The 27335-nt window shown below is 48.1% G+C and overlaps 1 protein-coding gene across 5 annotated transcripts in view; it reads right to left on the bottom strand.

The window, feature by feature from the left end:
* Positions 1-27004, bottom strand: part of mn1b (meningioma 1b) — a 248643-nt gene extending 221639 nt beyond the window's left edge. For all 5 annotated transcript variants that reach the window (XR_005458397.1, XR_005458390.1, XM_038780806.1 and 2 more), the window contains exon 1: positions 23342-27004. Coding sequence is in view for 3 of the 5 variants with exons in the window: in XM_038780806.1 (XP_038636734.1) it covers positions 23342-26987 (3646 nt within the window). In the remaining 2 variants the exon portion in view is untranslated. The remainder of the gene's footprint in view (positions 1-23341) is intronic.
* Between the last annotated feature and the right edge of the window lie 331 nt (positions 27005-27335).

Raw genomic sequence — 27335 nt, 5'->3', positions numbered from 1 at the left:
CCCTGAAAACACTGACTCTCACTGAGATCCCTCTGCCCTGAAAACACTGACTCTCACTGAGATCCCTCCCTCTGCCCTGAAAACACTAACTCTCACTGAGATCCCTCTGCCCTGAAAACACTGACTCTCACTGAGATCCCTCTGCCCTGAAAACACTAACTCTCACTGAGATCCCTGTGCCCTGAAAACACTGACTCTCACTGAGATCCCTCTGCCCTGAAAACACTGACTCTCACTGAGATCCCTCTGCCCTGAAAACACTGACTCTCACTGAGATCCCTCCCTCTGCCCTGAAACACTGACTCTCACTGAGATCCGTCTGCCCTGAAAACACTGACTCTCACTGAGATCTCTCTGCCCTGAAAACACTGACTCTCACTGAGATCCCTCTGCCCTGAAAACACTGACTCTCACTGAGATCTCTCTGCCCTGAAAACACTGACTCTCACTGAGATCTCTCTTCCCTGAAAACACTGACTCTCACTGAGATCCCTCTGCCCTGAAAACACTGACTCTCACTGAGATCCCTCTGCCCTGAAAACACTGACTCTCACTGAGATCTCTCCCTCTGCCCTGAAAACACCGACTCTCACTGAGATCCCTCTGCCCTGAAAACACTGACTCTCACTGAGATCCCTCTGCCCTGAAAACACTGACTCTCACTGAGATCCCTCCCTCTGCTCTGAAAACACTGACTCTCACTGAGATCTCTCTTCCCTGAAAACACTGACTCTCACTGAGATCCCTCTGCCCTGAACACACTGACTCTCACTGAGATCCCACTGCCGTGAAAACACTGACTCTCACTGAGATCCCTCCCTCTGCTCTGAAAACACTGACTCTCACTGAGATCCCTCCCTCTGCCCTGAAAACACTGACTCTCACTGAGATCCCTCCCTCTGCCCTGAAAACACTGACTCTCACTGAGATCCCTCTGCTCTGAAAACACTGACTTTCACTGAGATCTCTCTGTCCTGAAAACACTGACTCTCACTGAGATCCCACCCTCTGCCCTGAAAACACTGACTCTCACTGAGATCCCACCCTCTGCCCTGAAAACACTGACTCTCACTGAGATCCCTCTGCCCTGAAAACACTGACTCTCACTGAGATCCCTCCCTCTGCCCTGAAAACACTGACTCTCACTGAGATCCCTCTGCCCTGAAAACACTGACTCTCACTGAGATCCCTCTGCCTTGAAAACACTGACTCTCACTGAGATCCCTCTGCCCTGAAAACACTGACTCTCACTGAGATCCCTCTGGCCTGAAAACACTGACTCTCACTGAGATCCCTCTGGCCTGAAAACACTGACTCTCACTGAGATCCCTCTGGCCTGAAAACACTGACTCTCACTGAGATCTCTCCCTCTGCCCTGAAAACACTGACTCTCACTGAGATCCCTCTGCCCTGAAAACACTGACTCTCACTGAGATCCCTCCCTCTGCCCTGAAAACACTGACTCTCACTGAGATCCCTCTGCCCTGAAAACACTGACTCTCACTGAGATCCCTCTGCCCTGAAAACACTGACTCTCACTGAGATCCCTCTGCCCTGAAAACTACTGACTCTCACTGAGATCTCCTCTGCCCTGAAATCACTGACTCTCACTGAGATCTCTCTTCCCTGAAAACACTGACTCTCACTGAGATCCCTCTGCCCTGAAAACACTGACTCTCACTGAGATCCCTCTGCCCTGAAAACACTGACTCTCACTGAGATCTCTCTTCCCTGAAAACACTGACTCTCACTGAGATCCCTCTGCCCTGAAAACACTGACTCTCACTGAGATCCCTCTGCCCTGAAAACACTGACTCTCAGAGATCCCTCTGCCCTGAAAACACTGACTCTCACTGAGATCCCTCTGCCCTGAAAACACTGACTCTCACTGAGATCCCTCTGCCCTGAAAACACTGACTCTCACTGAGATCCCTCTGCCCTGAAAACACTGACTCTCACTGAGATCTCTCTTCCCTGAAAACACTGACTCTCACTGAGATCCCTCTGCCCTGAAAACACTGACTCTCACTGAGATCCCTCCCTCTGCCCTGACAACACTGACTCTCACTGAGATCCCTCTGCCCTGAAAACACTGACTCTCACTGAGATCCCTCTGCCCTGAAAACACTGACTCTCACTGAGATCCCTCTGCCCTGAAAACACTGACTCTCACTGAGATCCCTCTGCCCTGAAAACACTGACTCTCACTGAGATCCCACCCTCTGCCCTGAAAACACTGACTCTCACTGAGATCCCTCCCTCTGCCCTGAAAACACTGACTCTCACTGAGATCCCTCTGCCCTGAAAACACTGACTCTCACTGAGATCCCTCTGCCCAGAAAACACTGACTCTCACTGAGATCCCTTAGCCCTGAAAACACTGACTCTCACAGAGAACCCTCCCTCTGCCCTGAAAACACTGACTCTCACTCATATCCCTCTGCCCTGAAAACACTGACTCTCACTCATATCCCTCCCTCTGCCTTGAAAACACTGACTCTCAATGAGATCCATCCCTCTGCCTTGAAAACACTGACTCTCACTGAGATCCCTCCCTCTGCCTTGAAAACACTGACTCTCACTGAGATCCATCCCTCTGCCCTGAAAACACTGACTCTCACTGAGATCCCTCCCTCTGCCCTGAAAACACTGACTCTCTCTGAGATCTCTCTGCCCTGAAAACACTGACTCTCACTGAGATCCCTCCCTCTGCCCTGAAAACACTGACTCTCACTGAGATCCCTCCCTCTGCCCTGAAAACACTGACTCTCACTGAGATCCCTCTGCTCTGAAAACACTGACTCTCACTGAGATCCCTCTGCCCTGAAAACACTGACTCTCACTGAGATCCCTCTGCCCTGAAAACACTGACTCTCACTGAGATCCCTCTGCCGTGAAAACACTGACTCTCACTGAGATCCCTCTGCTCTGAAAACACTGACTCTCACTGAGATCCCTCTGCCCTGAAAACACTGACTCTCACTGAGATCCCTCTGCCCTGAAAACACTGACTCTCACTGAGATCCCTCCCTCTGCCCTGAAAACACTGACTCTCACTGATATCCCTCTGCCCTGAAAACACTGACTCTCACTGAGATCCCTCCCTCTGCCATGAAAACACTGACTCTCACTGAGATCCCTCTGCCCTGAAAACACTGACTCTCACTGAGATCCCTCTGCCCTGGAAACACTGACTCTCACTGAGATCTCTCTTCCCTGAAAACACTGACTCTCACTGAGATCCCTCCCTCTGCCCTGAAAACAGGGACTCTCACTGAGATCCCTCTGCCCTAAAAACACTGACTCTCACTGGGATCCCTCTGCCCTGAAAACACTGACTCTCACTGAGATCCCTCTGCCCTGAAAACACTGACTCTCACTGAGATCCCATGACCTGAAAACACTGACTCTCACTGAGATCCCTCTGCCCTGAAAACACTGACTCTCACTGAGATCCCTCTGCCCTGAAAACACTGACTCTCACTGAGATCCCCCTGCCCTGAAAACACTGACTCTCACTGAGATCCCTCTGCCCTGAAAACACTGACTCTCACTGAGATCCCTCTGCCCTGAAAACACTGACTCTCACTGAGATACCTCTGTCCTGAAAACACTGACTCTCACTGAGATCCCTCTGCCCTGAAAACACTGACTCTCACTGAGATCTCTCTTCCCTGAAAACACTGACTCTCACTGAGATCCCTCTGCCCTGAAAACACTGACTCTCACTGAGATCCCTCTGCCCTGAAAACACTGACTCTCACTGAGATCTCTCTGCCCTGAAAACACTGACTCTCACTGAGATCCCTCTGCCCTGAAAACACTGACTCTCACTGAGATCCCTCTGCCCTGAAAACAGTGACTCTCACTGAGATCCCTCCCACTGCCCTGAAAACACTGACTCTCACTGAGATCTCTCTGCCCTGAAAACACTGACTCTCACTGAGATCTCCTCTGCCCTGAAAACACTGACTCTCACTGAGATCACTCTGCCCTGAAAACACTGACTCTCACTGAGATCCATCCCTCTGCCCTGAAAACACTGACTCTCACTGAGATCCCTCTGCCCTGAAAACACTGACTCTCACTGAGATCACTCTGCCCTGAAAAACACTGACTCTCACTGAGATCTCTCTATCCTGAAAATACTGACTCTCCCTGAGATCACTCTGCCCTGAAAACACTGACTCTCACTGAGATCTCTCTGCCCTGAAAACACTGACTCTCACTGAGATCACTCTGCCCTGAAAACACTGACTCTCACTGAGATCCCTCCCTCTGCCCTGAAACACGGACTCTCACTGAGATCCCTCTGCCCTAAAAACACTGACTCTCACTGAGATCTCTCTATCCTGAAAACACTGACACTCCCTGAGATCACTCTGCCCTGAAAACACTGACTCTCACTGAGATCCCTCTGCCCTGAAAACACTGATTCTCACTGAGATCCCTCTGACCTGAAAACACTGACTCTCACTGAGATCTCTCTGCCCTGAAAACACTGACTCTCACTGAGATCCCTCTGCCCTGAAAACACTGACTCTCACTGAGATCTCTCTGCCCTGAAAACACTGACTCTCACTGAGATCCCTCTGCCCTGAAAACACTGACTTTCACTGAGATCCCTCTGCCCTGAAAACACTGACTCTCACTGAGATCCCTCTGCCCTGAAAACACTGACTCTCACTGAGATCCCACTGCCCTGAAAACACTGACTGTCACTGAGATCCCTCTGCCCTGAAAACACTGACTCTCACTGAGATCCCTCTGCCCTGAAAACACTGACTCTCACTGAGATCCCTCTGCCCTGAAAACACTGACTCTCACTGAGATCCCTCCCACTGCCCTGAAAACACTGACTCTCACTGAGATCCCTCTGCCCTGAAAACACTGACTCTCACTGAGATCCCTCTGCCCTGAGAACACTGACTCTCACTGAGATACCTCTGTCCTGAAAACACTGACTCTCACTGAGATCCCTCTGCCCTGAAAACACTGACTCTCACTGAGATCTCTCTTCCCTGAAAACACTGACTCTCACTGAGATCCCTCTGCCCTGAAAACACTGACTCTCACTGAGATCCCTCTGCCCTGAAAACACTGACTCTCACTGAGATCTCTCTGCCCTGAAAACACTGACTCTCACTGAGATCCCTCTGCCCTGAAAACACTGACTCTCACTGAGATCCCTCGGCCCTGAAAACAGTGACTCTCACTGAGATCCCTCCCACTGCCCTGAAAACACTGACTCTCACTGAGATCTCTCTGCCCTGAAAACACTGACTCTCACTGAGATCTCTCTGCCCTGAAAACACTGACTCTCACTGAGATCACTCTGCCCTGAAAACACTGACTCTCACTGAGATCCATCCCTCTGCCCTGAAAACACTGACTCTCACTGAGATCCCTCTGCCCTGAAAACACTGACTCTCACTGAGATCACTCTGCCCTGAAAACACTGACTCTCACTGAGATCTCTCTATCCTGAAAATACTGACTCTCCCTGAGATCACTCTGCCCTGAAAACACTGACTCTCACTGAGATCTCTCTGCCCTGAAAACACTGACTCTCACTGAGATCACTCTGCCCTGAAAACACTGACTCTCACTGAGATCGCTCCCTCTGCCCTGAAAACACGGACTCTCACTGAGATCCCTCTGCCCTAAAAACACTGACTCTCACTGAGATCTCTCTATCCTGAAAACACTGACACTCCCTGAGATCACTCTGCCCTGAAAACACTGACTCTCACTGAGATCCCTCTGCCCTGAAAACACTGATTCTCACTGAGATCCCTCTGACCTGAAAACACTGACTCTCACTGAGATCTCTCTGCCCTGAAAACACTGACTCTCACTGAGATCCCTCTGCCCTGAAAACACTGACTCTCACTGAGATCTCTCTGCCCTGAAAACACTGACTCTCACTGAGATCCCTCTGCCCTGAAAACACTGACTTTCACTGAGATCCCTCTGCCCTGAAAACACTGACTCTCACTGAGATCCCTCTGCCCTGAAAACACTGACTCTCACTGAGATCTCTCTGCCCTGAAAACACTGACTTTCACTGAGATCCCTCTGCCCTGAAAACACTGACTCTCACTGAGTTCCCTCTGCCCTGAAAACACTGACTCTCACTGAGATCCCTCTGCCCTGAAAACACTGACTCTCACTGAGATCCCTCTGCCCTGAAAACACTGACTCTCACTGAGATCCCTCTGCCCTGAAAACACTGACTTTCACTGAGATCCCTCTGCCCTGAAAACACTGACTCTCACTGAGATCCCTCTGCCTTGAAAACACTGACTCTCACTGAGATCCCTCTGCCCTGAAAACACTGACTCTCACTGAGATCCCTCTGCCCTGAAAACACTGACTCTCACTGAGATCCCTCTGCCCTGAAAACACTGACTCTCACTGAGATCCCTCTGCCCTGAATACACTGACTCTCACTGAGATCTCTCTGCCCTGAAAACACTGACTCTCACTGAGATCCCTCCCTCTGCCCTGAAAACACTGACTCTCACTGAGATCCCTCCCTCTGCCCTGAAAACACTGACTCTCACTGAGATCCCTCTGCTCTGAAAACACTGACTCTCACTGAGATCCCTCTGCCCTGAAAACACTGACTCTCACTGAGATCCCTCTGCCCTGAAAACACTGACTCTCACTGAGATCCCTCTGCTGTGAAAACACTGACTCTCACTGAGATCCCTCTGCTCTGAAAACACTGACTCTCACTGAGATCCCTCTGCTCTGAAAACACTGACTCTCACTGAGATCCCTCTGCCCTGAAAACACTGACTCTCACTGAGATCCCTCCCTCTGCCCTGAAAACACTGACTCTCACTGTGATCCCTCTGCCCTGAAAACACTGACTCTCACTGAGATCCCTCCCTCTGCCTGGAAACACTGACTCTCACTGAGATCCCTCTGCCCTGAAAACACTGACTCTCACTGAGATCCCTCTGCCCTGGAAACACTGACTCTCACTGAGATCTCTCTTCCCTGAAAACACCGACTCTCACTGAGATCCCTCCCTCTGCCCTGAAAACAGGGACTCTCACTGAGATCCCTCTGCCCTAAAAACACTGACTCTCACTGGGATCCCTCTGCCCTGAAAACACTGACTCTCACTGAGATCCCATGACCTGAAAACACTGACTCTCACTGAGATCCCTCTGCCCTGAAAACACTGACTCTCACTGAGATCCCTCTGCCCTGAAAACACTGACTCTCACTGAGATCCCTCCCACTGCCCTGAAAACACTGACTCTCACTGAGATCCCTCTGCCCTGAAAACACTGACTCTCACTGAGATCCCTCTGCCCTGAAAACACTGACTCTCACTGAGATACCTCTGTCCTGAAAACACTGACTCTCACTGAGATCCCTCTGCCCTGAAAACACTGACTCTCACTGAGATCTCTCTTCCCTGAAAACACTGACTCTCACTGAGATCCCTCTGCCCTGAAAACACTGACTCTCACTGAGATCCCTCTGCCCTGAAAACATTGACTCTCACTGAGATCCCTCTGCCCTGAAAACACTGACTCTCACTGAGATCTCTCTTCCCTGAAAACACTGACTCTCACTGAGATCCCTCTGCCCTGAAAACACTGACTCTCACTGAGATCCCTCTGCCCTGAAAACACTGACTCTCACTGAGATCCCTCTGCCCTGGAAACACTGACTCTCACTGAGATCTCTCTTCCCTGAAAACACCGACTCTCACTGAGATCCCTCCCTCTGCCCTGAAAACAGGGACTCTCACTGAGATCCCTCTGCCCTAAAAACACTGACTCTCACTGGGATCCCTGTGCCCTGAAAACACTGACTCTCACTGAGATCCCATGACCTGAAAACACTGACTCTCACTGAGATCCCTCTGCCCTGAAAACACTGACTCTCACTGAGATCCCTCTGCCCTGAAAACACTGACTCTCACTGAGATCCCTCCCACTGCCCTGAAAACACTGACTCTCACTGAGATCCCTCTGCCCTGAAAACACTGACTCTCACTGAGATCCCTCTGCCCTGAAAACACTGACTCTCACTGAGATACCTCTGTCCTGAAAACACTGACTCTCACTGAGATCCCTCTGCCCTGAAAACACTGACTCTCACTGAGATCCCTCTGCCCTGAAAACACTGACTCTCACTGAGATCCCTCTGCCCTGAAAACACTGACTCTCACTGAGATCCCTCTGCCCTGAAAACACTGACTCTCACTGAGATCCCTCTGCCCTGAAAACACTGACTCTCACTGAGATCTCTCTTCCCTGAAAACACTGACTCTCACTGAGATCTCTCTGCCTGGAAACACTGACTCTCACTGAGATCCCTCTGCCCTGAAAACACTGACTCTCACTGAGATCCCTCTGCCCTGAAAACACTGACTCTCACTGAGATCTCTCTGCCCTGAAAACACTGACTCTCACTGAGATCCCTCTGCCCTGAAAACACTGACTCTCACTGAGATCCCTCTGCCCTGAAAACAGTGACTCTCACTGAGATCCCTCCCACTGCCCTGAAAACACTGACTCTCACTGAGATACCTCTGCCCTGAAAACACTGACTCTCACTGAGATCTCTCTGCCCTCAAAACACTGACTCTCACTGAGATCCCTCCCTCTGCCCTGAAAACACTGACTCTCACTGAGATCCCTCTGCCCTGAAAACACTGACTCTCACTGAGATCCATCCCTCTGCCCTGAAAACACTGACTCTCACTGAGATCTCTCTGCCCTGAAAACACTGACTCTCACTGAGATCACTCTGCCCTGAAAACACTGACTCTCACTGAGATCTCTCTATCCTGAAAACACTGACTCTCCCTGAGATCACTCTGCCCTGAAAACACTGACTCTCACTGAGATCTCTCTGCCCTGAAAACACTGACTCTCACTGAGATCACTCTGCCCTGAAAACACTGACTCTCACTGAGATCGCTGCCTCTGCCCTGAAAACACGGACTCTCACTGAGATCCCTCTGCCCTAAAAACACTGACTCTCACTGAGATCTCTCTATCCTGAAAACACTGACTCTCCCTGAGATCACTCTGCCCTGAAAACACTGACTCTCACTGAGATCCCTCTGCCCTGAAAACACTGATTCTCACTGAGATCCCTCTGACCTGAAAACACTGACTCTCACTGAGATCTCTCTGCCCTGAAAACACTGACTCTCACTGAGATCTCTCTTCCCTGAAAACACTGACTCTCACTGAGATCCCTCTGCCCTGAAAACACTGACTCTCACTGAGATCCCTCTGCCCTGAAAACACTGACTTTCACTGAGATCCCTCTGCCCTGAAAACACTGACTCTCACTGAGATCCCTCTGCCCTGAAAACACTGACTCTCACTGAGATCTCTCTGCCCTGAAAACACTGACTTTCACTGAGATCCCTCTGCCCTGAAAACACTGACTCTCACTGAGTTCCCTCTGCCCTGAAAACACTGACTCTCACTGAGATCCCTCTGCCCTGAAAACACTGACACTCACTGAGATCCCTCTGCCCTGAACACACTGACTCTCACTGAGATCCCTCTGCCCTGAAAACACTGACTCTCACTGAGATCTCTCTGCCCTGAAAACACTGACTCTCACTGAGATCCCTCTGCCCTGAAAACACTGACTCTCACTGTGATCCCTCTTCCCTGAAAACACTGACTCTCACTGAGATCTCTCTGCCCTGAAAACACTGACTCTCACTGAGATCCCTCTGCCCTGAAAACACTGACTCTCACTGTGATCCCTCTTCCCTGAAAACACTGACTCTCACTGAGATCCATCCCTCTGCCCTGAAAACACTGACTCTCACTGAGATCCCTCTGCCCTGAAAACACTGACTCTCACTGAGATCCCTCTGCCCTGAAAACACTGACTCTCACTGAGATCCCTCTGCCCTGAAAACACTGACTCTCACTGTGATCCCTCTTCCCTGAAAACACTGACTCTCACTGAGATCTCTCTGCCCTGAAAACACTGACTCTCACTGAGATCCCTCCCTCTGCTCTGAAAACACTGACTCTCACTGAAATCCCTCTGCCCTGAAAACACTGACTCTCACTGAGATCCCTCCCTCTGCCCTGAAAACACTGACTCTCACTGAGATCTCTCTGCCTGGAAAACACTGACTCTCACTGAGATCTCTCTGCCCTGAAAACACTGACTCTCACTGAGATCTCTCTGCCCTGATAACACTAACTCTCACTGAGATCCCTCCCTCTGCTCTGAAAACACTGACTTTCACTGAGATCCCACTGCCCTGAAAACACTGACTCTCACTGAGATCCCTCTGCTCTAAAAACACTGACTCTCACTGAGATCCCTCTGCCCTGAAAACACTGACTCTTACTGAGATCCCTCTGCCCTGAAAACACTGACTCTCACTGAGATCCCTCTGCGCTGAAAACACTGACTGTCACTGAAATCCCTCTGCCCTGAAAACACTGACTCTCACTGAGATCCCTCTGCCCTGAAAACACTGACTCCCACTGAGATCCCTCTGCCCTGAAAACACTGACTCTCACTGAGATCCCTCTGCCCTGAAAACACTGACTCTCACTGAGATCGCTCTGCCCTGAAAACACTGACTCTCTCTGAGATCCCTCCCTCTGCCCTGAAAACACTGACTCTCACTGAGATCCCTCTGCCCTGAAAACACTGACTCTCACTGAGGTCTGTCCTCTCCAGAAGATGCTGACTGTCTCCTGGGTCCCTCCTCTCCTGAAAAACTGTCTCTCACTGACAGCCTTATCCTCCTGGACATACTACCTCTCACTGATGTCCCTCCTCTCCGGATGATGCTGATCCGTATTTTTTCCGGTATCAGCATTCTCCATCACTTTGTCCAAATGGTCATGTTTCCTGTTTGAGCTCAATGAATGTCGTGAGGTAATTTGATTATATGGCTTTCCAAATCAATCATCCAGCAACTTCCACAAATATTCTTCTTTCTAGATGTCCTTGGGCAATGATCAGGCGAAAGAACCCTTATTTATCCAAGAAAGCTGTCCCTCCACTGTCTCTACAGGTAGTTAGACAGTACAAACCAGGAATGGAATCTGAGATCTTCCTCGTGTGCATGCTCAGTGATATACCAGATAGTATAGTTCCCTATTGAACCATTTTGAAAAGCCAGAGCTTCCCCTTCCAGCGCATTTAATTTTCCTTGCTCTCTTATGTGACCTCAATCCTTGAATTCATCCATACATCCGGGGAAGTACAGACAGTTCCAGCTGGGCACTAACATAAAACTTATGAAGTACAAATAAGGTGTTAAAGCTTACGCATTGAAGCGGAGTGAGACTACCTCCTCCTTATGCTTGTAATAAGACTGACTGTATTCACGATACGACTGACAAATGGCCATAACAGGACTAAGGGTATTTGTAAGAGAACTTGTCAGAGTGCCTCACATCACTATATATATGCCAGGTTACAACCACAGACCAGACTGAGTATTGCATTTATTATGTAACTAAGGTAAATAAAGTAAAGTAAAGTCAACATAGTCCCAGATGACCATCGGCTGCTTTTCCCTTTAAGGGGTGGGGAAGGGGCTGACTGGTGGGAGTTTAACCTGAGGATCACCACACCTCAGTTCACGGGCAAGGTTGAGAAGACTTCATGATTAACTTCAGCCGGTACGGGAATTGAACCTGTGCTGTTGGCCTTAGTATGCATCACGAACCAGCTATCCAGCCAACTAAACCGCTCCCCCCCCCCCCCCCCCCCCACCATGATGTAACAACAGGGCCTGTGTAAACATAGCCACATTATATAGATGTTAAATAAAGTACCATCACATGGGGCTGTTTAGCACAGGGCTAAATCGCTGGCTTTGAAAGTAGACCGAGGCAGGCCAGCAGCACGGTTTGATTCCCGAAATAGCCTTCCCGAACAGGCGCCGGAATGTGGCGACTCGGGGCTTTTCACAGTAACTTCATTTGAAGCCTACTTGTGACAATAAGTGATTTTCATTTTTCATTTCACATCCCAGATACGTAGTCACATTCAGAGGATCTAGTATGTGACAGGACTGACAATGCTTGTAAGAAGGCCGCTATGCTTGTAATATGACTGATTACGCCTGTAATAAGACTGACTGTATTCACGATACGACTGACAAATGGCCATAACAGGACTAAGAGTATTTGTAAGAGAACTTACTGTATTCATAATATGACTGATGGGGCCCATAATAAGACTGACTGTATTGCTAACATGACTGACAAGTGTTCATGATCCAAATGACAGTGTCTGTTAGAGGGCGACCTGTATCCATAGACTGACTACAGTGTCCGTGCCAAGATTGACAGTGTCTGTAAACTGAATGATTGTATTCATTGATTGTCAATGTCTTTAACGCACCTGATTGTGTTCATTAAAGTACAGATAAGCGTAGATTTTTCCAAGAATTGTGACTTTAACCTCAGTAGGAATCTAATTTAAATAAATTGGTCCAGCAGGTGTTAAAATAATGTTGACCAGAAAATCTCGGCGACCTGGTCCAAAGCTGGACTGACAGAGCTGGTGTTCCAACCTGGGTAGTAATCTGCCCTTAGCGATCAGCCATCCTTTTACAAAAACTGTCCTGTGTTGTTCCATTGAAATCAAGGGGAGAAAAATCAGTCAGGTTTACTATAGGCAAGTGATCCACTCTGCCAGAGTACTGCCCTGAGAGAGAAGTTGAAAATTATGTCCAGATAAACAGAGGATTGTCATAGAGTCTGCAGCGGGGTTGACGGTGCTTGTAGCAAAACAAAGTCTCCAAGACATATGGGAACAAACAAGTGGCATTCCTCGTTTCTGAACATATGAATGCTATTTTTATATTTACCCTTATCTACCATTTCCCAAGGAAATGAGCAAACAAGATCTATTGATGTCCTCACAGTTGCATTCATATTTTGCCGATATGGTGGGGTATATTTTGAGACTGTGTGTGTGTCAGATATGCTCTCAGAAACACAATTAAATGATTCCCCCCCCCCCAATCTGATGAATAATACATGACTAATTTTGCTTCCCCCCCCCCCCCGCAAAAAAAAAGGTTTCCACCTCTTCTTCAGTGACTAACTTTTGGCAAAAGATAGCTCCAAAATTTCAGCACCCTTCAAGCACTTCGCCCAATGTCTGTACTTCCTATGTAGACTGAAGCAATGACTTCCCCCAAGCTATTTGACTACAGAGATAGGAGACAGGAAAGGTTTTGCAGGCAATCTTCTCCTGATCACGTATGAATGGATTTTTTGAACTGCAGTCAAGAGACCCAGCGATGCTGAGGCAGGTTTTAGCAACTCACCAACCCAACTAATTTCAGCCGCCTCAACAGTGAGGGCCTCAAAGCTGGGATCCTTTGGTCTGCACTCCCCAGAGTGAATGCACCGAACTTTCATAAACACATTCAATGCTATACTAAAATCTCATCACATTTAACTATCCAAATAATTGCTCGCATCCACCGTTCCAAGATGTCTGACCTCTTGTGCAGAGAAAACAACAGGTGGAAACTCTAAATTATTATATTTTTAAAAAGGAGTTTCACTTCAAAAAAGCCAAGTCTGCATTGCCTTCAGGATAATACCAAATAAAGCACTAATTTAATTGGGCTTGTAATAAGTGAGCTAATTATGGCAGAGTAATTAACACCTTCACTGCAGCCTTCCTCAGCTAAATCTGAAACAAGATATCCAGCCTCAGAAATCCAGTCCCCACAGAGGTGTTGTTATCAGCTCCGAGTCACCAATATAGCAGTGCTGTTGAGAATGACATTTATTTCGTTCGGCACACCCTATTGTAAGTTTTGGTGGAAAACAATCTCTAAATGAGAGAAATGGCATATAAAGAGCTTGACCAATGATGCTATTTTGCATTAGTTGCAGGCGATGCGTAGCTGTATCATCGGTGTAACTCTATCCACCCTCCACCAAGCAACTCGACCCTCGTTATCCTGGTGGTGTGGAGGTAGGATTGTGAGTATCAGAATAAGATGGTCTGGGGGGCACAGGATATCAGTGCATGAAGGCATTGCACTGTTAGCCAACATGGCATGGGTTGCCCTTTAACCCCGAGATGTTCCTCACACTGGCAGTACTCACTCTCACTTAGACAAAGCAAGAAGGGTGAAACACTCCAAGGTTGGCGGTTGTGGTGGGGAGGGGGGGGGGGGGTGAAGGAGGAGGAGGGGGGGGGGGGAGTTACGAGGCACAGACGTTTATTTAAAAAGCACGGTGTCCGTGCTTCAATTTGAGTTCCCCCAAAAGAAGCAAGTGGAGAGGTGGGGAATTTATTTATGCAGCAAATTGTTCTGATCTGGAATACACTCCTTGATAGGTCAGTGGAAGCTGATTCAATGGAATTGGATAAATACTTAGAAAAGGTTGGGGGGGGGGGGGGGAGAGCAGGCAGAGTGAGTTTAGTCGATTAACTTTAATAATAATCTTTATTATTGTCACAAGTAGGCTTACATTAACACTGCAATTAAGTTACTGTGAAAATCCCCTAGTCGCCACATTCTGGCTCCTGTTCGGGTACACTAAGGGAGAATTCAGAATGTCCAATTCATCTAACAAGCACATCTTCCGGGACTTTGTGGGAGGAAACCGGAGCACCCAGAGGAAATCTACGCAGAAACAGGGAGACCGTGCAGACTCGGCACAGGCAGTGACCCAAGCCCAGAATCGAACCTGGGAAGATGGCATTCCTTCAGTCCTATAAAATTCTAAGCTTCTATGGTTTTTGGTTATAAGGGGAAATGATGTGATCCAGGAAAAGTAATCAGTAAATTAAAAACTGGAATTGTTTGAACTTGAGTGTTGCTGAAAAAGAGATAAGTGCAAAATGAGAAATAACAAGAAAATTTGCAAATAAAACATTTTGCAAACCCTGAAGCAGATATTTCCTGAAAAAGATGAAGGAATATCGTTTTTTTTAAAATGGAATATGTGTAGTTCAGTTGATCTATTGGGCCTGTTGACTATCCTCTGTTCCTAATAATTACTCTGTTCCATCACTAACTTAGCACCGACCATGTCTGATTGTGATGTGCAGTTGATGAACAGGAAAGCAAGTAGCTTTGGGCTGGAGGGAAGAACAGATTTCTGACTGGATTATGGAATTCAATTAAGAGCAACAGAATTATTTTACAGAACAAATTTCATTCTAATCGCACGGCGCAGACATTGCCATGTGTCGGGTACGAATGCGTTCTGAACCCTTGTTGAACTGTTTGCTGCAGTACTTTGTTGAAGGTGTGACTATTTTCATGTATTTTAGAGGGGTTAATGCCTTGACTAAGGCAACAGAATAAGGAACTCTTTGTAAGCATATAAGGCACATGGATGCTAATCCCTGCACCATCTAATTTTAATGGCAGTATTGATTTTAGTAATGTTGGGATTAAACTAAAATCTATTTTCTGATTGTAGAATCTTAGCGACAGTACATGGAGTTCCGCAAAAGATTATGTGAATTGAAATGGTAAGTTTTCAAACTTTACTGAGGCCTGTGCTTTGTCGTTAAAAATCCACACTATAAGAGAAGGACAGACTAAGAGAGTAGTTCATTCAAGAGCTGAAAGGGTCAATTCACCAATGCACCTCATACAAGCTACAGAAGGCAGATCCCACTATAAATGTATGTACTTATTTATTTCAATAAATGCCATTCATGACCCCACTCTGTTAGCAGTAAACAAGTGATGGAATTATTTGAAGCCTTTATGAGCAGTCTGCAACATCAATAGATCAAAATTGACAGAGTTTAATTACATGAGCTTTACATTTTTTTTGTTTTAAAAATGACTGTTGGTATGGACCAAATTAATTAGAAAATCTAATAGGGAGCCAAACACACTGACAGAAATGATCAGCAAAATCTGTATCAAGCCCAGAGTGGCTGCAAACAATTTCTGCAGATGAATAGTCCCTTATTGAAGTGAAAATCAAATATCCCCACAGACCATTACTTGGGATCTCCTGTACAGCAACCGTTCAATAGATGAAAAGGTCTTTAATATAAAGCTGAACACGCACTTATTCCCTTCTCTATTTATTGATTAGGACTGCGTGGTGCGAGGTTTAAAGATTTAATTCGTTTGTCGCTGGGGGGGGGGGGGGGGGGGGCACTTTTTTAACCAATGTAGTCCCTCCATTCAAACACTGCCGCTATTCTGCTGTTGCCTGTATACTCTTCTTCAACCTCAGCTATTTGAGTTGCTGAGATGCTTTTTTTTCAATCGCATTGCAGTTTGTACAGATATGTAATCGCATTGAATTAACAGTTTGAAGCGAGTTAAAATACCAAACTAATTGGAGGGGTGGGGTGATGAAGCAGGAGAGGTGATTAAATATTACCCGGACACTGAATTCAATTGGGAAGATTTTCCAGCTCGGAGAAATGAAATGTCTCTTCATTTCAGCCGCCAAGCACAAACAGGGCGCTTCGGCGGGGATGAAATCATTCCCGACTCCAGTGAGCTATAGACCTGCATTAGAGAGAGTTGCGTGGGTGGGTCAGTACGTGAAATAAAGGAGTGTGGCGTGTGACAGTCTGTCAATGTTTAAGAATGGGATTGGGGATATGTATCACCCTGTCAATCACACATACATACAGGTATGCACTCACACACACATGTATGGTCTCACACACATGCATGCACTCATACATACACATACACTCACAAACATTAATGCATCCATATACACACACATACATGTATGCACTCATATACACATACATGAATGCAGTCACACATACATGCAGGCATGTATTGATACACATGCATGCACTCAAACACACACATACATGCATGTACTCACAGACATGCATGTATGCACATACATGTATGCACTCAAACACACACATACATGAATGCACTCACACACATACACAAACATGTATGCAGTCTCAGGCACACACATACATGTATGCACTCATACATACACACAAACAAACAACAACACTGATAAATGTGAGAAGTGATATTCAGATCAAAGTTTTAAGAACAAAATTAGAGTACCCAATTATTTTTTGACAATTAAGGGGTAAGTTGGCGTGGCCAATCCTCCTAACCTGCACATCTTTGTGTTGTGTAGGCGAGACTCACGCAGACACGGGGAGAATGGTATTCAGATCAGTTACAAATTGCAAAAGATCTCCTTGCAGAGACCGAGCTGAGTTCGTTTGGGATACACATTACCGTTTTGCGTTCAGACTGGAGTAAGGAACTGCCACCCCTAAATCAGCAATCTACAAAGAGAAGGCGGGCGCCCTGATGGGATCCACCTCCCCAACCCGTGCCTTGTGCTCCCTTTTCCGCATCAAATCCAAATCACGTCAGGGGAGAGGCGACCTCGACACCCGCCCCCTCCCAAAAAAAAACTACTGAAACCACCAGTGGACAAGCAACCGAGTCCAATTACATCAAAAACAATAACTCCGCCCGGAGGCCGAGCGCCTAGAGAAAGTAGTCGCCCCTTTCCCCAATTCCTACCGCCGATTTATACCCATAACGCAGCAAATCGCCCCTTAATGTATAAATATATCGGTCTTCCTCTCAATAACCTGGGATCAGGTTGAACACAAGAAATTAATCGATTTAATTGCAGGTACCATGGAGACTCCTCGGGGTTCTGAAAGACTGGATAGATGAAATTAATCGACATCTTGCCATTCAGTCTGCGCACTTCGGCCAGGAAACTAAATACTCCGAGGAAACCCCATTTCAATCGCCCAAATAAAGAGAGCAAAATATTGAAATCGACATGCTCATTGTCTGAACCCAGATCTAATCTGACCACATCGCTTTCCACTAACTACTCAAACTTCTGAATGTGGAAGATGCAATAAGTTGCCACTGGTGTTTCCATCAGCAATCTCCTGATGGCCCATTATTCATAAATAACCCCCTAGAGAAATCCCTGGGGGATAACTGGGGGGCCTTATTGTTTGTTTTTGATGATTGAGAAGGCTGGACTCAGTCTGGGTTTAGGGAGGGAGATTCTGAATTCACGATAAATCTGAAAAGCTCTGTGAATCCTTCAACCCCCAGCTGCTTAACCCGCTCCTCAGACAGTCCTCCCTCCCCCTCAGTTGTTTGCTGCTATAGGTCAGTCAGGAGGCCCTTCCCCAGACACCGACTCGCACCGAGGCAGCTTTGAAGGTTAAACTCTGGCGGTATTGCAAGGGTTAACCCTGGGAGGACTCCGGGAATGTTTCATCTCCTGGGAAACAAATGTGTTTCCCTTTCACTCCATTGGCCGAAACAAAACCAACCGCTGCGGAATATTCCACCTGGGAGATCACACTGAATTCTCCAGTAACTTCAATCGCACCTCCACCAGCGCTCGGTGACACTAACCGAGAACACACATGGCAACGTGCACTGAATGTCACACCCGGGATATCGGAGAGCTGCACTCCACAGCCGCCGACTCCTAATTTCATCAATTAGTACAACCAGACCACACGAGGATATGCTCTTAAATGTAAAATAGATTGAATCAGGTGTAACTGACAACTGCGGTTAACGCTGAATATCACACATCATCGTATTCAACGAGTGCCATCTATCACACTCTGAATGGTACACGCCGCCTGACGAACTCTGGCTATCACCCTTTGCAGACAATAAGAGAGTTTGCAATCCCACTCAACTGCAGGAGAAATGACAATGCCAGTCATATAGTTATAGTGCAGATAAACACCGAGCCTCTCTGAGGACAAGGATCACAGCGGGTCGGACTGCCCGTCCATTCACTCCTATTGTACCAAGTACAGAATCCCAGACACAACACAACTCCTAAGCTACACAAAGCAAGAATCCAGACAGAAACATTCCCCATCGCTTCCCCCCCCCCCCCCCCCTCCCGTCCCAATTATTTCCAATTCTATCGCCAAGTACACTGAATGCTGTCTGTTCGAGCGGCCCGGCACAAGTAATAAACTCCGCTGTACATCTGATGAGCGAGCAGTGAAAGGTCTCCACACTTCGCAGCGCACTGTGCGGCCACAGGTTTGGAATAGGCTGTGGGAAGCGAATGCACATGGACAATCCTGCCGCAAAACGGGTGTGTGTGTGTTTGGGGGGTGTTAGCACCCGGGCAATGTAACCCCGGTTAGAAAACCTCAACTTGCTGCTAATGCCAGCCCGGGTCGCTCTCTGGGCGAATCTTGACAAGAGGCTGGTTTGTCCTGTATCAGTGTGCTGTCTGCCGCGAGTGTCATTTTGACTCCCGATCAGCACAGCCCTTAATATAAAGTCGAACCCGTTTGGATGCTAATGAAAAAGTCACATTGCATATTGCACTATTGATTATATTGTCCTCTGCCTGCTTTCTGGCAATGTCAATGGAAAACATCCATTGCCCGCTCCCACACAAACACACACACACACACACAAATACAAACCTCCTCACTCACAAAGCACAAAGCAAAAAAAAAACATTACTGAGGCCGAGCTGACGGGTGGTATCACAAACGGCGTCGAGTTCCAGCTCGAAAATCAACTTTCATTTCAACGGTTTAGCGGGCTAACTTTCCAAGGCACAATATTTTCCATATATTAAAATCCTCAATTCAGAAAATAAACCCCAACCAGTCTCCGAGTGCAAACCCGCGCTTAAAATCTTCTCGCGGATTCTAGTTATGTTTCATTGTTTAGAGAGTATAATCTGGAAATTTAGCAGAAGATTTAAATAAGGCGCCAAACATCTGGAATGGGATAAAAGAGGTTTGAAGGAGTACGGAGCATTTGAGTGTGGGTCTTATGGGCCAGTAGATTTGTCTGAGTGTGAATTCGCTGGTGTGTGGGTGTGTCTGAGTGTGACTGTGTGTGCATCTCTGCGCGCGAATGCTATGACGGCATCTGTGTGTGAATATTGCGTATGTGCATTGAGTGTGACTGTTAGTGTGTGTGTATCCGAGTGTGAAAGTCTGTGAATGTATGTGTGTGCATCCGAGTGTGAATGTTGTGTGTGTGTCTGAGTGTGAATGTTGTGTGCGTGTCTGAGTGTGAATATTGTGTGTCTGAGTGTGAATGTTGTGTGTGTGTCTGAGTGTGACTGTTGTGTGTGTGTGAGTGTGAATGTCTGTGTCTGAGTGTGAATGCTGTGTGTACTTGAGTGTGAATGCTAGTGTGTGTATCTGAGTGTGAACACTATGTCTGTGAATGTCTGTGTGTGCATCCGAGTGTGAATATTGTGTGTGTGCCTGAGTGTGAATGTTGTGTGTGTGTCTGAGTATGAATGTTGTGTGTGTGTCTGAGTGTGAATGTTGTGTGTGTGTGTCTGAGTGTGAATGTTGTGTGTGTCTGAGTGTGAATGTTGTGTGTGTGTCCGAGTGTGAATGCTGTGTGTACTTGAGCATGAATGATAGTGTGTGTGTATCCGAGTGTGAATATTATGTCTGTGTGTATCTGAGTGTGAATGTTGTGTGTGTGTCTGAGTGTGAATGTTGTGTGTGTGTCTGAGTGTGAATGTTGTGTGTGTCTGAGTGTGAATGTTGTGTGTGTGTCTGAGTGTGAATGCTGTGTGTACTTGAGCGTGAATGCTAGTGTGTGTGTATCCGAGTGTGAATATTATGTCTGTGTGTATCTGAGTGTGAATATTGTGTGTGTGCCTGAGTGTGAATGTTGTGTGCATTTGAGTGTGAATGCTAGTGTGTGTGTATCCGAGTGTGAATATTATGTCTGTGTGTATCTGAGTGTGAATGTTGTGTGTCTGAGTGTGAATGTTGTGTGTGCCCGAGTGTGAATGTTGTGTGCATTTGAGTGTGAATGCTAGTGTGTGTGTATCCGAGTGTGAATATTATGTCTGTGAATGTCTGTGTATGCATCTGAGTGTGAATGTTGTGTGTATGTCTGAGTATGATTGTGTGTATTTCGGAGTGTGAATGTTGTGTGTAGTTGAGTGTGAATGCTTGTGTGTACCTGAGTGTGAATACTGTGTCTGTATTTGTGTGAATGTTGTGTGTATGAGTGCGAATGCTTGTCTGTGTGTATCAGAGTGTGAATACTGTCCGTGTTTTTGAATGTGAATGCTTGTATGCATCCAACTGAATTTTGTGTGTGAATGTCGTGTGTGAGTGTGGATGCTAGTGTTGATATGAGTATGAATGCTTGCAAATGTGTTTCCGAGTGTGAGTGTGAATTCTTGTGTGAGGGTATGAATGTTTGTGTCTGTGAGAGACTGTGAATGCTTGTGTGAGTGGGTGGGTGCAAGTGAATGTAAATGCTTGTGTGTATCTGAGCACAAATACGTGTAAGTTTGTGTTTATATGAGTGCACTGACATTGCAGGTGTTTAAAGATGGATTGATAGATGTCTGGAGTAATAGCTGTGTCTGATAATGTACGTTTATCTGTGACAATATGTCTGTGAGTTTACGTACATTAATATGTGTGTATAACTGTTAGTCTGTGTGATTGTACCTGAATATGTGTCTGAGTTTGCATCGATGTAGGTGTAAGGGGATAAGTGTGCCAGAGAGTGTGTTAAACCTGGGAAACAGAAATAAAGTAGTCCGTCAATAGTGAACGTTCCAGGTCAGTAAGTGCACACGATGAAGGTTTATTTCAAATGCATTCCTCCACTAAACTAAGGAGGCAGTTGTAGAGGAATTCTGCTAACTAGCTATTGATCTAGCTGCCCTCAATTGTTGTGAACATGAAGAGCCAGAAAGGACCCCTGTGCAACTACATTTAAAAATGGAAAGAAGGTTCTCAACAAACCAATTTATGTCCTTGCCGGCGCGTAGCTCTGAGAATGCTGATGTGCTTCTGCCCAATACAAGCCTTGCATGTTAAACACGCCGGCTCCACACTCCAACCCTCCTGGGCTGAGTATGAAGTAGAACAAAGGAACTATCGGCAGGGCTACATTTACACTTCCACACAGAAGCAGTAATGTCATTCGGAGTGGGGCTATCAAATTATGTGTTTCAAACTTCTCCAGCTACCCCTGCCCCCCCCCCCCCCCCCCCCCCCTCCTCCTGCTCCCCACCCCAACCTTTCCCAGGGCTGGACCAGAAGCCGAGTCCATGTCTGAAGAGACAGGCAGGCAAAACACAAGAGATGTGAGCTGGTAACTAATTCAAGCAAATAGGACACTGATCCGCAAGAACCTGTTGTGTAGTTTGGCTAACAAGCTGGAAGCTGAGGGGCTTTCAACAATCCAAAACACGGGTTTTATTTTGCTTTCCAGCACGAGATATATTTTTCTCTCAAAAATGATTAAATTCGAACATAAAGTATATTTGAAAGGGGGAGCAAAGTGTCACCATATACGAATCCCAAGGGGAACGACTCTTGCGAAAGACTGGATTTGTTTTAAAACTGTAAGTGCCGCCAACTTAAATGGGCAATTTTAAAGTGCACGCCTCATTTGAGGATAAACATCATTTTCGCCCAGTTTAAACGTATGGACTCAGCTCATTAGCAGTAACTCTTCGAGCCCCGGCAGCCCCCTGCTCCCCCCCACACCATATCCGCGTCAACAGCACTGCGAACGAACCCTTACTGCAGTCGAGCCGGAGATGTGTGCAGGAGCATCGATCAGGCAACTCAGGACCAATCTGAATCAACCCCGTGTCCCCCTTCTGGCCTTGGGGATTGATGCAAAAGTCACTGGGGCAGTTGTTAAAGGGTTAATTCAATCAATGTTGTCGGTGGAAAGCTCACAAGCTAACGCTGGGGGATTAAGGGATGGGTGAACGCACCCAGGTAATAAACACTGGAGTAGCTCCCACGCGTCTTACACATTCTCATTCAATTTAATTTCAAATGGAAAACTCTCTTTTTGATTGTAAATATTTGCTTCTAAAGGATTCAGTGAAAGGTGTAATATTATTTGCTTGGAAATGAATGGATCGGTTCAGTTTGTGACAAACTCTGTAATGGTCTTTTGGCTATTGCTCAGTAAGAGCCTTTACTGACTTCGATCCAGCAGCAGCGCTAGGACCTTCCCCACTTATAGATATAAAACAAAACATTGGCTTCACGTTACTACAAGTATTGTCTTTCAACCTGAAAGAGTGATCACACCTCACTGACATGATGAAACCTTGCCCCTGCTCCTCTCCACTGCCACTTTCTGATCAGGGGCACGATTACCTTCCAGAACTCAGGCAGAAATCCTGTACACCACCTTACCAGTGGGAAAACGAGTCACAATTGCTTCTTTCGGATGCTCCATTTCTGCTTTGAAGTGTGAACTAAAAATGGCCAGACCCCCCCCCCCCCCCAAAAAAAGCTCTCATCAAAACAAAACAATCTGACTAGGCAAGCTATTGTGCAACATGTTAGCTTCAAGTCATAGAAACAAGAGAGTTACCTTCTTTGTTGGTATTTGCAGACTTGGCCTTTTCCCATGGTGCCATTTGCTTGTCTTCATCCTGTGAATCCATCATGGCCTTGTCGTTGGGCATGTACCAGGTAGAGTTATGCTCTGCCATCAATGACTCAATGTCTATCGTGCTGATGGCAGCTTTACTATTGTCCGTGGCGCAAGCGGCCAGCTCTGTGTCCCCATTCTGCCCGGGGCATTCGGCTTTTTTGTTCTTCATGGCGAGCGGCTGGTCTTCAGATATGCTGAACTGTTGCCGCTGTAGCTGAATCTGTGCTTGCAGGATCTCCAGTGGGTGAATCTCGTCCTGCGCCGATGTGCTGGTTGGAGTGCGAACCTGCTCCATGCCCGGTGTGCCCGGGTGCCCACTGCCGGTGCTGCTGAGCCCAAAGCTGTCGGTGACGGGCCCGGTGTTGGAGGTAGTGTTGCTGTTCGGGTGTGCATTGAGCATGCTGTGACCCATCGGTTTCTGGCTGCTCATCAGCCCGTGGTCAGCTCGCTGCAGTTTTGGGGAGCTGGTCACTAACCGGCTGGGCTTGGATATGTTGTTGTCGGAGCTCGAAGACACCTCGTCCTCATTCCCATAGTTGTTGCCGACATCATCCGAGAAGTCGACTTGAGGCGAGCTGCCGTCGGATTTTGTCACACTTTGAATCCCACTGTCGAGGGAGGACATGAGGTCAGGTTGGTCAGGGAGTAGAAGGTCATTCCCTTTTGCCCACGAGGGAGAGGTGAGGGATTTATCATGCGGAGTCCCGCCTCGATCTCCAGCGTGCGTGGACTGACCCTGTTGCCCTGGGCTGACCCCAGGATTCACGTTCTCAGCCGAATATTTGTCAAAAAAATTCCCTGGGCTGACATGGCCACTGTCCCTTTTTCTCCTCCCTCTCCCTCTCCCCGTCTGTCCTTTGCCTTCACTTGGGATGGCCTCCAATGCATAGTTTGGGGACAGGTTGCATTCTGGTTGTGATGGCTGGTTTGGCCCCTGAGTGGTGTTCTGGGCTGCAGGTGTGGCCAGTTTACCGCTCCCATTGCCAGAGACCCCCATTGGATTATTTTGAGGAGTGTTGCTCTGGAAGTATTCTGGTCCATTGCCAGTGGAGGCACCACCACCACTGCCTCCAGATCCACTGTTTGGTCCACCATTGCTGCTGTCCTGGTCAGTTTGACTCAGTTTGCGTTTCCCTTCATTCTGGTTCTTTTTGTTAAATGTGACATTGAGGTTAGGAGCCCCTAAGCTGGCGATCATATTCTGGCAGGCAGTAGAAAGGGCTGCCAGACAGCTCTGTCCATAAATTGTATTATCCTTTGAACCAGGCTTGCTGAAAGAGCCCAGTGAAAGGGACCCTATCTTGCTCATTGAGGGACGCTGGTTGGGCTGAAATTCAGACTGGGGTGGGTAGTTACCCGGCGATGGAGGTACTCCAGGGGGATTGTTGTGTGGGTTGGCCGGTCGATTTGGTCCCCCAAATGGAAAGCCCGGTTGCCCACCCATTTGGGGACCTGGGAAATCAGGTCCGGGTCTTCTATCAGTTGTAGCATTGGGGAGGCCCATACCTCCACTCGGAGACTGCATCTGCGTGACATTGCCCATATTGTTGCCAAACTGAGAGTGCATCCCAGGAGAGTGCAAGCCCTGTACATGTCCGTCACCTGGCATCCTCATTGGCTCCTGCATACCGAGCCCATTTCCACCTGGCCTGAACAGCATACCTGACCCGTTCTGCTGTAAGTTCATCTGGACTGAATCATGGGGGCTCCCATCAGCAGGCACGGCAGATCCACCCATCCTTCTCTGAAGCATATCACCTGGTGGGTGGTGGCCAGGAAACCAGGCATTTTCTTGGCCAATCTGTGGATTCTGAGGATCAAAAGTGGGCATTCTCCCACCACTTTCCCTCTCAAAGTTTGGCTGTGGCATAGTTCCTACTTGGTTGCTGTGCACTATGTTGTTTTGGTTGACATCTCCATGGTGCCCCAGGTGCTGGAGGTCAGATTGCCTCATTCTGTGCCGCTGATTCCTTGATACCATTTGCTTAAACATCATCAGCATGTTTTGGCGCTGCTGAAGGGACTGCTGATCCGTCCCTGGATGTTGCAGAGGGGGGCCTGGGGGGAAACCCTCTGGACCAGGTGGCGAAAACTCATTGGGAAGGCCAGGGTAGGCAGAGGGTGATAGATGGTTTTCCAAACTTGCATTATGCATATTGCTGCTACTCCAAGTAGCACAATTGTCCACATTGTGGCTATTTGGAAAGTCAAACCTCGGCCGCTTTGCTACATTGAGATAGGGAGCATCAAAATGCTGTAGTCTCTGATTGGGCTGCTGTTGAATGTTGAACATCGGCTCGCTGTAAGGGTGCATATTCCTGTTCTCTAGTCTTTGAATCGGGTATTCAAAAGGAGCATGCTGACTCTGCATCATTGTCCCATTGTCCTGGAGACTGGAGTTAGGAGCCCCGGCCTCTGCTTGCTGTTGCCTAGGTATTGCTGGGGGACAAGAGTTCTGCCGAGCAAGCAAACCTGCCTGTTGCTGCATTAAAGGATTCCTGGCAGCAACGCCAGGCTCCATGCCCACAGACATTTTCCGAGCATTCCCAAACCTTTCATAAAACACACCATGCTGTTGCTGGGGGTGGACTTTGCCCAAGCTCACCATGCCCGGTGCCCTGGGCATGGCCGGGTTGGCAGGAAAGTTACTGCTGGGCACATGCCTGCTGGTGCCATAGTGAGGGAGCTGGGCACTGGACTCCGAGGGAGAAAACACTGGTATGTCAAAGGGCCCTGAAGGGGCATCACTTTGGTAGTTATATTCCATTGAGTCCACTGCTGGCTGGTTCTGCAGGCGTCTCTGCTCTAGTCCATGTGCCTCGGATGAGGAAGAGGATGGAAGGCCATGAAAAGAGGCAGCTCGATTGGGAGATTGGTCCAGGGGGAGGCAAGGTGTGTGGTTCGACGACGGGGTGTGGTGTTGGTGGTAGTCCGTGAGGGTACCTGATCTCCCGGGGGGTGGTTGCTGCTGCTGCTGCTGCTGTTGCTGTGAAAAGGCTTCGCCTCCCGCTCCTCCGCCTTGATTCTCAGCCAGCGGCTCATAACTTTCGCCGAAGGCTTGCTGCTGGCCACTCAAGGGGTTGCTGCTGTAGCCGGGGGTGCCCAGGAGCCGGCCGCCGTGCAGGCAGGAAGGGCCGGGCTCTGTTCCGCAGAAGGTGCCGCTGAAGTGATGGGCATGAGGGTGGTGCTGTTGGGGGTGAGGGTGGGGGCCGTTGGGGAAGTAGCCGTGGACGGCTGGCGGGGGCTGGGCTTGCGGCTGGGGAGGTGGCTGGGGCTGGGGTTGAGGCTGAGGGGGCGCCGGCTGCTGCTGCTGCTGCTGCATGGCCCCGGCTCCAGCCCCGTGCAGCTCCGAGTGCCCCCGGGGGTGGAAGCCGTACTGCTCGCCGCCCAGCGCCGGGCTCATGCCCATGCCCAGCATAGGGGGCTCCGCCAAAGGATTGAGAGCCTGCTCCTCCAGGGCATTTCCACTGCCGCCGGGGAAAGCTGGGCTCTTGTAGTGCCCCGACATACCCAGGGCAGTCTGGCCGAAGTTTCTCTCCCCTCCCTGGCCACCGCTTCTGCTGAATTGATCCAGCCCGTACATAACTTCCGAAAGTCCCCCCCCCTCCCCCCCACCCCCCCACCCCCGATCAATAAGACATGACAGCCGGAGCCCCAGGAGCTGATCTCAATCACACACAGAGAAAATAAACAATTAAAGTCAATAGAAAATAAAAAAAAAACCCGGTTGCTTCAGTGGCTAAAGTCCTGTATATATAATTATATTTAAATGTTCAAACACAAGACTTATGTTTTTTAATAGAGAAACTCAGAATCACATTGTGATCCCACACTCCCTACAATGCCAATTCAGTCTGCAGATCTTCATTATTGTGGTTTTTGTTCGTTGGCTTTTTGAAAAAATAGATGATTGTGGGTTTATTATCTATTC

The sequence above is a fragment of the Scyliorhinus canicula genome, chromosome 1, assembly GCF_902713615.1.
Source record: "Scyliorhinus canicula chromosome 1, sScyCan1.1, whole genome shotgun sequence".
Taxonomy (NCBI): Eukaryota; Metazoa; Chordata; class Chondrichthyes; order Carcharhiniformes; family Scyliorhinidae; genus Scyliorhinus; species Scyliorhinus canicula.
Note: the sequence above shows the minus strand (reverse complement) of the source record. Positions and strands in the feature narration are given on the sequence as shown.